At 42.7% G+C, this 14,063-nt stretch overlaps 1 protein-coding gene across 3 annotated transcripts; it reads right to left on the bottom strand.

Annotated features, from left to right (window-relative positions):
• Positions 1-510: 510 nt before the first annotated feature.
• On the bottom strand, positions 511-9,886 carry LOC115176477 (guanine nucleotide-binding protein G(I)/G(S)/G(T) subunit beta-3-like). Of its 3 annotated transcripts, none has more exons than XM_029736514.1 (10): positions 9,720-9,886; positions 5,907-6,029; positions 4,534-4,679; positions 3,955-3,963; positions 3,318-3,381; positions 2,871-3,033; positions 2,611-2,677; positions 1,955-2,156; positions 1,477-1,693; positions 511-1,229 (listed from the first exon to the last, which is right to left on the bottom strand). In XM_029736514.1, exons 2-10 carry the CDS (start codon positions 5,961-5,963, stop codon positions 1,123-1,125), a joined length of 1,032 nt encoding a protein of 343 aa, XP_029592374.1. In that variant the 5' UTR covers positions 5,964-6,029; positions 9,720-9,886; the 3' UTR covers positions 511-1,122. The 3 variants fall into 3 exon arrangements, with proteins under 3 accessions (XP_029592374.1, XP_029592378.1, XP_029592388.1); XM_029736518.1 differs by lacking the exon at positions 9,720-9,886 and adding an exon at positions 7,004-7,074; XM_029736528.1 differs by lacking the exon at positions 3,955-3,963 and having other exon boundaries at positions 9,720-9,885.
• Between the last annotated feature and the right edge of the window lie 4,177 nt (positions 9,887-14,063).

The following is a 14,063-nucleotide window of genomic DNA, read 5'->3' as shown; positions in this document are numbered from 1 at the left end:
TTACTTAGCACCTTTTTAAGAAAAGGGCTTTACAAATTTAAATGAATTATTTACTATATGCACAGTCTGTTCTGATGGTATAGAAAGGCTGTCCAACTTGTCACTTGTTTGTGATGCCATTGAAAAGAAACACAGCCACTTCACATTGAGTTATTGTGCTGTACAGAGTTTCTATTATGTTTCGCTTGCACAACAGTGGTAAAACAAACCACGTGTGCAGCAGTTACTGTCACTTAGATATACACAACCAGGCAAGGTTTAAACTCTTCCAGTCCTCTATGACAAATGTGAAATATTGTGGTCTTGTATAGCTGCCTTTTTTTGTTGTCAGTGAACCATAAGATCTATTATATCATCCCATCTGTCCAGCCAACAGTTTTACTGCGAGCACTTACGCCTTTTTGTAACTAGCCATTGGGAAGTAGGCCAAAAGATTAGACCCCCAACTCATGGTAAACGTATCCTATTAAACACGTACATACGTAAACTTTCAGACACGCACTAATAGTAGAAATCTGCAAGCTAAACAATTTATTCAAATGTGACCGTAAAAATAGAAAAAAACGGAACTAACAAGGGAATTCTAACCAACGCCCAAACATCCGCTTGAAACAAATTTTAATGCTTACATATTTATCCTCGGACAAACATTTTAACTCGCCTCGAATATAAAAGCATGTAACAACCTAGTTATTGTAAACCTAAAGTCTATCAGTGGTCATTCATTTTATCTTATCCTGTTATTTCATCCAAGTCTCTACCTTCTCCATTTGGCAACTGCTCTTATGACATATTAATATTCTCCTGCATTTCCTATAATGCTAGAATTCAGCTTTTGAACCTTGACAAATCATTCAATGATACAACGATCATGTTTTTCTACAAAAGTCAAGCCCAACTCTAAACTTGAGTTAGAAGTAGGAAGAGACGAGACTTTCTCATCGTAATCCTTCTCTCAAATCGAATAAGACTTGGCACAATTAAAAATAACCTCTTTAACCCATGGCTTCCTAATCTCCCCCCATCCCCCCCTCTTCAATCTACCCGGTTTTCATGATACTCTTCCTCTATCTCCTCTCCTTCTCTTAGTCTTTCGTTCTGTCTGTTCTCTAGAGGACTGGCTCAGTTCCATATCTTCAGGAAGCTGTCCCAGGATCCTGTGCAGCATGCCATTCCGTCCGAGGATACTCCGATGCAGCTCACCCTGTTGTCATGACCAGCCAGCACCCCTGAGCCAGGAAGAGAATTACATCAGTTTCGAATGGATGCAAATATTGTTTGCCTACATTGCATCCACATTCTCTCCCTCTTTCTCCCTTCGTCCCACTCGCTTTCTCCTCTCACCATCCCCTCTACTTACCCACACTGTCTCCCTCTCTTTCTGCCTCTAGTCACTCTCTTTCTCTCCTTTCTCTCTCCTCCTCCGTACTCACCCAAACTCTCCATCTCCCTTTCTCTCTCCCCCTGCGTACTCACCCACTCTCTCGGCTTTAAGCATGTCCCAGATGTTGACGTTGAAGTCATCGTATCCGGCCAGTAAAAGGCGGCCGGACAGGGACGGGGCGAGGGAGGTCACCCCACACATGATGCCTGAGTCCTGGTAGGTGATGAGCTCCTGGTCTGCCCTCAGGTCGTACAGCTTACAGGTGGCATCGTCTGAGCCCGTTATAACCGCATTACCATTGGGGAAGAACTGGACAGAGTGGAGAGGACGAGGTCAGAGCTCTGGTCGTCTGGAGAGCTACAGAGCGGGTGTAGGCTTTTGTTCACCACATTAAACGAATCAACTGTTTGAGCAAACAGTTGCATCAAATTCATTTTTGAAGTTAAAATTAAATTGCTTAAATTTGTAAAAACTTGGAAGTCTTTCTCCACGTCAACTGGCCAGGTGCAATGCTTCTGACTATCAGAATACTAAAGTATTAATAAACAAATAAATGCTGGGGCTTCTCACCCCGATGGCGTTGATGTCACTCTCGTGGCCACTGAACGTCTGTCTGCAGGTGGCTTCCCTGATGTCCCACAGTTTGGCTGTGAAGTCACACGCCCCCGAGATGAACATCTTGAAGTCGGGGGACACGGCCAGGGACATGCAGTCACCCAAGTGGCCCGCGAAGATGGTCTTCTCTGTCCCTGTCTCAATGTCCCATAGAATACTATAAAGTTTGGACGGAATAGGAGGAGAGGATGGATATAGAGGTGGGCAAAGAAGAGAGAATTAAAAAAATATAATTTAACCAGGCAAGTCAGTTAAGAACAAATTCTTATTTACAATGACGGCCTAGGAACAGTGGTTTAACTGCCTTGTTCAGGGGCAGAACGACAGATTTTTACTTTGTCAGCTCGGGGATTCGATCTAGCAACCTTTTTGGTTACTGGCCCAACACTCTAACCACTAGGCTACCTGCCGCCCCAATGTTTAGGACAATGTTTAGGACACCATTGCAGAAAAGTAATAGATAAGACTATGCATATCAAATGAAGGGTACAGTATAAGCCATAGAATTAGAATGATATGGTAGCATTAACAGATTGGACTGATCTCTGGTCAGTCATTGTAACCCCTTATTGCACACAAGACTCATAGAGACTCCATCTCTATGATCTTACCAGGTGCAGTCGCCAGAGCTGGTGATGATCTCACTGTCGCTAAGGAAACGACAGCAGGACAGGTAACCTGGGCAATAAGAGAGAACACCATCAGGTAGACACAACACAAGCATGAGAGATTGCTGTATTGGATAGACTAGATAAATACTACCTCGTATGTTCTTAGGTGGAGTTTGATCGAAATGACTCATCGTGAAACGTGTTGCCAGTAATGCGGTCTTAATGAGTGCAAATAGCGGGGTAAGTGTCGAGTGTGGTACCTGTGTGCGCGGCCAGCTCACGCATGACCTTGACGTTGCCGTCCTTGCCCTTGAGGTTGTAGATGGAGCACATGTTGTCGAGACCGCCACACGCCACCATGTTCCCTGAGGGCGCGTAGGCACACGTCATCACCCACGACGACTTCAGAGGGATGGCGTTCACCTGAGCGGAGAACGACAGGGATTCCTCACGTGGACCAGTGTGTATGTGTGAAAACGCTCATGTGAGCACTTATATGAGCACTTGATATTACAGTATATTGTTGATATTACAGTATATTGTTGATATTACAGTATATTGTTGATATTACAGTATATTGTTGATATTACAGTATATTGTTGATATTACAGTATATTGTCATTACATGCCGTATTCAAGCAAAAACACTGTCCCATGACCAAAACTCCCCAGACCCAGACTGTAAACCCAGACGCAGTCCGCCGTACCTTGTTGGTGGTCAAGGTGTCCCACACTATGAGCTTTCCATCTTGAGAGGCACTGACACACAACCTGGTAGAGAGAACAAGACAGGAGTAGAGCGATAGAAACAGACAAAGAGAGAGACAGCGTACAGTAAAAGATCCAAGGACCTGCAGCAGCTCAAGAGAAATAGACAGACAGATCGATAATAGATACAGAGACTACTTTGTCCCAATGGCAACATGTCTTTACTATGACTGATCTAAAAAGCCATGACATGGTCACTGACTAATGCTACTGCACTTTTTCCTATTGCCAGGTGTTTCCAGCACAAATGATGATGGGGATGATGATGCTGGTGATGATAATGATGATGCTGGTGATGATAATGGTGATATAGTGTACTATGTAGTTATGTCTAGCCACTATGGAGGAGTATGTGTGAATATGTTGTCTGTTCAGTGTTCACAGTTGCCAAATGAGTTCCCCTTTGAGGGACAATAAAGTTGTATTGGATTGTATTGTGTTAAGACAGAGAGAGGCATTGTAACAGAGCCTCTAAGCCCAGCACTGGTTCAGTTAGTAAAAGCTATCTTTTAGACCCACTAAATGTAGGACACCCCAAGTATTGTAAACCCAGGAAAAGCTAATAAGCTTACTAACTTGCTACAACTGAGAAAGAGAAGAGATAAGATGAAATGAGAATGTAGGGAGAGGTAAGAAGGAGAGAGGACAAAATGAAGGGTTAAAGGTTGGTTAGTGCACATTCAAGTTATAGTATCAGCAATAATTAATTGATTCAGGGGTAAGGTTGGTTTAAAGTGTTGCTAGACAGTCAGTTAAGTGTTTCCTGGTTCCACTAATTCATCCAATTAAAACAAGGGATGGGATTGCAACACCAATCCAATTAACCAATAAACGCAGAGCACCATGTGACGCCAGTTTTAAACTATGGCAGTATTTGTCACAGCAATCTGTTTGAATGAACGGATGAGCAGATGAATATATATATATTGCTATAATGACTAATGATAGAGCTAACATAAATTATTGGACGATTGAATGAGTACTTGAACGACTCGACAAGCAATCCTCAGGAAAAGAGTGCAGGCTAGAAGTCTGTGAAGGGTCATTGTCTACTTTGAGCTAGTGGTCTAGTTTGTGTGTGTGTATGCAATCCTGTTTGTACGTATGTGTGCCTGTTTGTATGTGTGTGTGTGTGTATGGTGTATGTGTGTTTACTTGGTGTCAGTGCCCCAGTGCATGGCATAGATCTTGGCCAGGTGACCCCTCAGCGTCTTCCTGGTCTTCAGCTGGACACGCCCCACCAGCGTCGTCCCAGCAACCGCCTCCTGCAGGGTGGTGTCCTGCACTACCTTTCGGGCCTCCTGTAGAGGGATGGTTGTGTATGGTCAAGTTATGGTTATAATAACTATGGTCCGGTTAAATATGGCTAAAACCACTGTCATAACTATTGTAATTTTCAATGTGTGCTACTACTGCTGCAACCTGGTCTCAGAAGAAAACATATTGCATTTTACAAAACTGCTGTTTACACCTTCTCCTCCTGCCTTTGGACGAACAGAGCGGTCGGGTGGGGATGTATGGTCATAACGGTTGTCATAGATATGACTGTGGTGTTATGAACACCTATACACCTTACGGTCCAGAGAATCAGAACAGTTGGGATGTTATATTATTGTATTAGGGTCTCTTTTAGCCCAAGGGATAGTTTTCCAAGAGTTCTTAAGAAATTTAAAAAAAAACAACATAGAAATGAGAAAAACAACAAAAGCTGAAATTAAAACACAAAAACACAAAGTTTCACATTCCTATTACCTAGACATATTATGAGTAACAGCTCCTCCCCCCTACCCGCATACCTCATGTCCACATATGAATTTAAATACAACATAACATATTACAAGAACTTCATAGACCCACTCTAGTCATTCAATACATTTTATGAATGAATCTCTTCAAACAACTATTTGGCAAGTTTTTTAAACTTTTTGTCAAGAAGTTCCAGGACTTCACTGCCCTGAGGTAAATTCTCTTTTGCCCAGTTCTAATTTGGGTTTTGGTGGTTCTATAAGTGGCCTTTGGTGGTCTATAGGATGATGATTCTTGTTAAGTTTATGGTTGATGATCATGGTAAAATGTTCGGCAAAATGCAAATCGTTGAATAAAGTACTAGCATATGAGATCCAAGGAACACAGGCAGGCGTTATATTCACACTAGTGATTGATTATTGCCTAGCGGTTAGAAAGGAGACCCAGCATCTGGAGGGCTGCCAGTTCGAATCCTGGGTCTGACGGGAAAACAATGGGCAGGAAGTGAGCTGGCAAATAGAGGGTTGCTGGTATCAAATCCTAAATGCCTTTGCCTGCTGTGGTGCTCTTGAGCAAGGCACTTAGCCCCCCACAACAACAGCTCCCCGGGTGCCCAGTGTGGCAGCGCCCGCAACTCTCCAAAACCTGTATATGGACTGTATGTGTGTGTACTGTATGTGTGTCTTTGGGAGGGGTTGAGTTAAAAGCGGAAGTCAAAATTCGGTTGGATGTTGTGTGCAATTGAACAATAATGTGATCTTAATTATTGATTGATTACTGACAGTGATCTGATCTTTGAGGTTGTCCGCCTCCTTTCGCAGCTCCTCCATTTCGCCCATGGCAACGGTTGGTAGGCGTTGTCACCGATGGAGACAGGAAGTGAAATCAGGTGAGCAGACGTAATCCTGGGGAAGAGAGGGGGAACAAATTGGAAAATTGTATTTTATCAGTTAATTATCCATTCTTCTCACTGTAATGTCAATGTATTTTACCTGTATACAACAACACATGATATATTTATGCATGTTACCAGCTTTTTAGATCAAGGTCTACCCTCTCTTTTCTGTGCTGTTTAGCTACTGTTTTGCAATTCAAACCTCCCTCAACTACTTTGCAAACCCTCACAAACACAGGCACACACACACGCACACTAATACCCATACACTCACAAACCCACACCCATAGTCAAACAAGCTCACTTGCACAGATATGCATATGCACACACACACACACACACACACACACACATACAAGCGTGCAACTACATGAACTAGTTAATATGACACATACTGTATATACATGAACACACTTTCGCACCCTGATTGTAAACTCAAACCTGTATGGTGTGTCATCTTAATGCTAACATTTTTCTTGTTGATATCGCTCCTCATGCTTATACTAGCTAAGCAAACGCAGTATTTACTCTGCCCTTTTCTGTCTCAATACACTTTAGTGCCATAGACTTTGAAAGCTTTCCGATCTTACGTCAGCCCGGGAAAGCACTTATGTTTTTGTGATTCCAGTGATATCACTTCACAGCGCTCTAATGACGCAATTAGTAATGTCCACTGAATCAATGAGGACTGAATCGTTTTTTTCACAGACCAAAATATTCTAAGGTTAGGCCTACTATACAGTAAAGACAAGAAGCAGGAATCAACTATCTCAAGTATCTCTGTCACGTTATCAAATTAGGAACTTTTAAACTGGCAATGGCATCAGACTATTTTCTATGAAATCCGAAGATAACCCTTACTTTAAAACACTCTAAACATGATAATCACATAACATAACATATCATGTAACATCCACACGTCTAATAACATATTTTCACTATATCTGTGACAGATTGAGTTATTCAGATCGTACTCTAGCTTACCTTGAAAACTACCAGGAGAAGAATAGTCTATATCCCTGGCTTTGATCGTGTTTCTTTGCTGCAATCTCTCTCTCTCTCTATTTGTCTAAAGTGTCTCTGTCAAATCTCATTACCAAATTAATTTGCCTCTCATTTGTTTGAGGAGAAAGGTAGAGGGAGAGAGAGGAGGCAGTGACTCAGAGAGAGAAAGATATTCCCTTTCTGTTGTTCCTTGCTGTTCCTATATCTGTCTGGTACTGTAGGGTACATGCATGTATGAAAACACTGTAAATCGTACGTCTAAATATAGAAACGCCTAAAACAATTAACCCTAAGGCGATTGCGTCCATCTGAAGTGAGCTGCGCTCATAGGTGTCCTGCTCCCTCACCTAAAGGGAGTAGTATCCACAATGGTCACCTTATCTAGCCTTCATCTGATTTAGGCCATATATTTGGTTCCCTGAGAAAATTACATTTATAAATAGTACTAACCCAATAAAACGGGACCGTTTTTTTAAAGTGTTTCAACTGTGCTATTGCCCTTTTGCCATCCTGTCCCTGAGACCCTGGCCTGCCATTGTTGCATGGGATTAAATGCCTGCTAGAGGTTGTCGCAGAGTGGAGTGCATTAACACAGAGAGAGAGAGGGAGGGAGGGGGGGGAGAAAGAGAGAGAAGGGGGGTGGGGCTGTGTGTAGAGGCGACGCAGGAGAGAGTGAGTTTAAATCCTAGTGGCTGAGATTTTAAAGGAAGCCTTTTGAATCAAATCTGCTCTCATCCGATTACTGACTGCTCTTTGCATCTGGATGAGAGGTGGAGAGAGAGAGGGGCATGATGGAGAGATGAGAGAGGGAGGGGCAAACTGGTGGTGGTGGATGAGAAAGAGGGAGAAGGGAGAGAATGGGGTGGTTCAAATCTAGAATAGGGTGAGAGGTGATTTCTGTATTAAATGGGCAATGAACTTGAGCTAGTGATTGTAGGAATGTGTAAGTCAGATCTTGTTTTCTCGCTGTAAATGTTTCACCTTTTCACTATTGACACGCCATTAGTATTGTGTCACATAGTTTTAGGCAGATTGAAAAACGTTAACGGTGGCCAACCCTTAGTGAGAATTTATCACTAAAACAGGCATTTCTGAGAATGGGACTGAAGAACTGTTTCCAATTTGTAGCAAGACACTTTAGTTTAGATTTGAACGACAACGCCTTGAACTGTATTTCCGTGCTATGAAAGGGTCTAACACAAAGTACCAAGTTTCAGCACCTATGCCAGCTAGACACCCACAACACTAGTGATACCACCGGCAGAGAATCAAATGTATTCCAAAATGGATGTATCAGAGGAAACAATGTAAAATGCTCTTTAAAAAAACAACAACAAACACTTAAACAAATGATGTGATCATTCAAATGGACTGCGTTAGCCCAATTCGGATTTTGTTTTCCCACTAATTGGTCTTTTGCCCAATCACATCAGCTCTGAAAAAGATTTGAGGTGAAAAGGTCTGATGTGATTGGTCAAGACCAATTAGTGGGAAAAAAATATGAGAATTGAGCCGCATGTGTAAATGGTCTGTCAATGGGGAAAAAAATCCACTTAGAAGATACAATGGATGTTTTCCTTTAAGATTATCTGTAAGCAGAGTAACTCATTAGTAGTGCAATAGTAATATTACATGCATTATAATATATACATCATATGCAAATCCTTGTTATGATAAAATGTAAAACATTCAATAAATATATCCAATCCAAGTTAATGTTCTTTTTCCATGTAATCTCAAAGGAATTGACCATGCTGCCATGCTTCCATACTCCTTAAATTACATTTCCTACCATGTTGTAGAGAAAAAAGTCATAGATTTTACAGTATTGATTAACTGTTTGTTATTTGTCGCCATTAAACGGCACCCTCGTCATAGTGCTATCAAATTAAATTGGTACTTATCCCACAGACCCACTCACTTTGATTATATGAGAAAATCAGGACACACTCAATCCAGAACTAAAAGTACTTCTACACTCCCCAAACTAATCTGGCGGCAGCAGGCAGCTGGTAGCCTAGCAGGTAGCCCTTTCCTACAGTCAATTACCAAAAGCGCCCTCTTTGGCCTCATGGGTGGAATGTTATTAATATTTTTCATCATTTCATCATTAATAAAGATTATGTTAAAGAAAAACCTGATGACAATCCTGTGTTTCTATGTCAAACAGTGCTGCTATGTTTCAGTCTTCTGTGATGTATATAAAGAGTAATATTGGGATGCAAACTCTAAATGTAATACATTTCAACTCTATATCTGACATGGTACAGGTGACATGGTACCAGCCCATAACCATGTGTGTGAGGTGTAGACTTTTGTTTCAAAGGAGATTTGTTTAAGACTACCCAGAATCACTCTGGGTGGCCCTGATTTAGCCCACTGCAGTAAAAGGTTAAGATCATTGGTCCAGTAACCGAAAGGTCACTGGTTTTAATCCCCGAGCCAAATAGGTAAAAAATATGTTGATGTGCCCTTGAGCAAGGCACTTAACCCAAATTGCTCCTGTAGTCGCTCTGGATAAGAGTGTCTGCTAAATGACAAAAATGTACAAATCTGTTTCAACCAAGAGCTCCATACAGCACTACTGTGACCAGAGGGTTTCACTTACACATCTATTCACATATCCAATCAAAAACTACAAACAAAGAAAACAACAATTGAGGTGTAAAAGAAAATGATATGGCTGCCCACTCACCAAATAAGGAAGTTCTCCAGTGGGTTTCTTAACCTGTTCTCACTTTTCAGGGTCCCTCCGTTTGGTTGTCATATGTTTACCCCTCTTCTGTTACTAGACTTTCAGTTTTTTATTCAGTTTTCCTGTCCCACACAGAATGGATATTCCACCCTCTTGCTCTCTCTCTCTCTCTCTCTCTCTCACACACTCTCTCTCCTGTGAGGAACAGATGAGGATTGGAGCGGATGAAGAGAGATCAGGGATGAGGGGATAAATCCAGCGATGGACAGAGAGAGAGAGAGGGTGGGGGGGGGTGAGAGAGGGAGACAGAGAAAGAGAGAGGGAGGGAGAGAGAGAGTGAGAGGAAGAGAGAAAGAGAAACAGAGAGAGAGAAGGAGAGAGAGAGAGAGAGAGAGAGAGAGAGAGAGAGGGAGAAACAGAAAGAGAGAGTGGGAGACATAGCGAGAGAGGCGAGCAACGCACACCAAACAAGGTGGGCAAACGTGTCATGGGTCAAAAGACAGGAACCGGTCCTGCATTAATAAAAAATGAAGTAAAAAAATGGACTCCTGGACATGGCTTTCTATGGTGTGGTGTGAAAGCCTGTGACTGGCAGGGGGCTTCAGTGTTTTGTAAACTTGAGAAAAGTATAATATAAGAAAAGCCAGCAGCACAGACAGAGACAGAGAGACGGGGACCAGACGAGGGGACAGTGGCGACGTTGTTAACTCACGCACACACATCTCAGGCCACCAGGGGAGAGAGGTTACTCTAGTACACCTGCATGAATGAACCTCTAAGGCCAGCACCTCGACCTGCCTAACAATGACCTGATGAAGATACCCGTGTGGCTTTGTAGCAAATGTGTAAGAATAGAATAGATTTTATTGTCCTCTGAGAAGGACATTCTCTTTCTCAGGCTCGTACCATGGTTCATAGGTGTGGTCCATAATACTGTATTTACGGCACTTTTACATGTGTCACTTTTCATTGTCTCGATGAGCTACATTATACTATACAAAAAATATGCATCAAAAAGGCAATGTGCTAAAAGTGAGACACAGTAAAAAGGAGAGAGACAGAAAGAGTGTCCAGGGGGTGGGTGGGTGGGTGGGTGGGTGGGTGGGTGGGTGGGTGAGAGAGAGAGAGAGAGAGAGAGAGAGAGAGAGAGAGAGAGAGAGAGAGAGAGAGAGAGAGAGAGAGAGAGAGAGAGAGAGAGAGAGAGAGAGAGAGAGAGAGAGAGAGAGAGAGAGAGAGAGAGAGAGAGAGAGAGAGAGAGAGAGAGAGAGAGAGAGAGAGAGAGAGAGAGAGAGAGAGAGAGAGAGAGAGAGAGAGAGAGAGAGAGAGAGAGAGAGAGAGAGAGAGAGAGAGAGAGAGAGAGAGAGTTTCACTCCATTGCCCTTTTGACTTTCTGAACTTATCTTCACACTGCTGACTCAGTAGCCTAAGATTGTTAGGGTTTGGTTAGCATAAAGGTCATTCCGTTCAACAAAACAATACTGCATCTCTGGTAAAATAATCATAAGTTAGTGGATAGTTAGTTGAACACTTTTTTGATAGTTAGCATTAACCCAGTACTTCCACCCTCTCTCGCGCGGTCAAATGGCAACGGGACTCGTTGAGCGAACAGATGCTCCCCTTTTTCTGACAGCGCTGACGCTGGATTCAGGAGACAGAGGGAGATAGATAGAAAGAGGGGGGGGCAAGAGGTATGGCGGGGAATGTGAGCGAACCAGCGTGGGGCAGAGAATTATAATCTGTTAAGCTTTGCGTGGTCGTCTCTATTGGGCTCGCGCATTCAGCTAGGTTACACACGTCAGCAGTGAGCCTGCAGAGCAGAGCAGCTTTTGGCTGCAGTTGGGATGTGACAGCCAGGAAAGAGCACTGAGCCTTCTGTTGCTCTGTGATGCCATACAGCATAATAATACTACTACAGCCATTAGCAGGCCCCCACTGTCCCTCTGTCCCGGTCTTAAACAAAGGGAAGGGGAGGGTGGGATTAAATGTCAAATCGCACAGCCAGCAGGAATCAGCAATCGACAAACAACCTGGGAAGACACTGAAGTGAAAGCCTACCTAATACTAAACTACCTTGTCTCGGTCAACTGTTGTGATACTTGTATCCGCCTGTCTTTATTTGTCACCTTTGACCTACGTGCTTCTATAGTGTGACGGCACTAACCAACATTGATATGACAGGATCACTCGACTTGACTTGACAATATACAGTATCAAAAAGGGTACATTTAAACCCGGCCTTACAGTAGCTAATGTCTGCTTAAATCTTAGAGGACATACTGAAAAGGATATATGGATATGGACATGTATATACACTGAGTGTACAAAACATTAAGAACACCTTCCTAATATTGAGTTGCACGGAGGAAGGAAAAGCCTCAATTCGTCGGGGCATGGACGCTACAAGGTGTCCTGTTGAGCGTGGAAAATCCAGCACCTTTGCAGTTCTTGACACAAACCGGTGCGCCTGGCACCTACTACCTTACCCCGTTCAAAGGCATTTCAATATTTTGTCTTTCCCATTCACCCTCTGAATGGCACACATACACAATCCATGTCTCAAGTATCAAGGCTTAAAAATCGTTCTTTAACCTGTCTCCTCCCGTTCATCTACACCGATTGAAGTGGATTTAACGATTGACATCAAAAAGGGATCATAGCTTTCATCTGGATTCACCTGGTCAGCCTATGTCATGGAAAGAGGTTTTCCTAATGTTTTGTACACTTAAGTGTATATACTGTATGTAATATGGATGTGTATCCTTAGTCAGAGGAAACACCATAGAAATAGAACAGTAATATATATCTGTGAAAACACTATCACAAGAAAATGATTCAACACATTCAAACGACGTGTTCCTTTACGCATTTAAAGGACATGCTGGTGATGTTTGAACTCTTTTACTATCTGGCCCATGACGCCTTTTAAATGATATTTTATCAACAAAAAAATATATATTTGGATTTATTACTAATTGTGTGATTTTCAACAGATTAAGTACAGCCGATATACAGTACATCACTTGTGTACACATAGCCACATATAGACACATCATTTGACGCTAGATAGTGGGGTGCTTGAGATGCACGGTATAGATGTACGCCTGCTCAACACACAGATGAACTGGGCCTTTAAGGGAAACAGCAGCTGGAGAGGGTAGCCTAAGGGATGGAAGCGGTTAAAACCGGGAGTCCATTAACAGGCCAGTCGACCCAATTCTGCAGCACCCGCGGATTATCACACGGGGGGGGGGTTAATATGGGTGGTAAACAGTGCTTGACTGACCGTGACTCAGTAATGCGAGGAGGGGGAGAAGGGTGGGAGATATAAAGAGAGAAGATGGGAGTGAGTGTTCCGACTGGATGTGAATGATTAAATGATTTCTAGTTGGATTATGATTCTATATTCTAAATGGGAGAGATTTTCCGAAACTTCATAAACAAATGCACTCATTTATGAGAGATTAACGGTAATCTCTCTTTCTATCCTTCCCCCCTTCTGCATACCTCTGTCTCTTTCTGTCTCTCCCTCTCTCTCCCCCTGAGCATCAGTTTTTAATGCATTGCAGGGCTTGGTCTATCTCCCCCTCCCTCTCTGTCTTTCCCTTTCTATGTCAGTGTTTCTGAACTGCCGGGTCTAGTCCCTGAGCAGGTGGGATATCTCTTTCTCCTTATCCGTCTACCTCTCTCCTCCCTCCCCTCCATCTCTGACACTCAAACATTAACCCTCTCTTCGTTTCATGGTCTTAATCTCCACACAGTTACAGGGCAGCCTGGCACTGAGGTAATCAGTTAATGGACTCTATGGATCCACACCTATCCCCATTATCTCAACCCCCCCCCCCCCCACTTCTCCCTCAGTCTCTCTCTCTCTCTAGTCACATGCAGTTGATGTTTTAACCCTTTACACTCGTGGGAATTGGCCTATATGGATAGGGCTAAATTGAAATGTTTCTTCCAGAATAAATGTGAAAACCATATGCATAACCATGGTAGCAATTGAACGGGAACAGTTTGTAGATAATGGAGAAATTATTGGACCAAAGGTGAGTACGCAACAGTTCAACTGACACAAGACTGAATCGAAACACTACACTGTTGAGTTTGTGCATTTTACATTTACTGTACTTTTCGCCGCATTTGTTGATAACGAAATCAGAAAATAATCCAGATTCATTCAGTATTATGAAAAGATATTCCTGGAAAATGCTCTCCTAGGTGTGCAGTTGAGGAACTAGAGCAAGCACACTTGTGGTTGTTTAGTTTGGAACACAACCCTGCATCCTCGTCATTCACACACTTACTGGTGTTATTTTTACGCCATCCAAAAACGGCCCATTATAAATT

This window comes from Salmo trutta, chromosome 3 (genome assembly GCF_901001165.1).
Source record: "Salmo trutta chromosome 3, fSalTru1.1, whole genome shotgun sequence".
Classification (NCBI taxonomy): Eukaryota; Metazoa; Chordata; class Actinopteri; order Salmoniformes; family Salmonidae; genus Salmo; species Salmo trutta.
The sequence above is the reverse complement of the archived record's forward strand: the minus strand, read 5'-3'. Positions and strand labels throughout refer to the sequence as shown.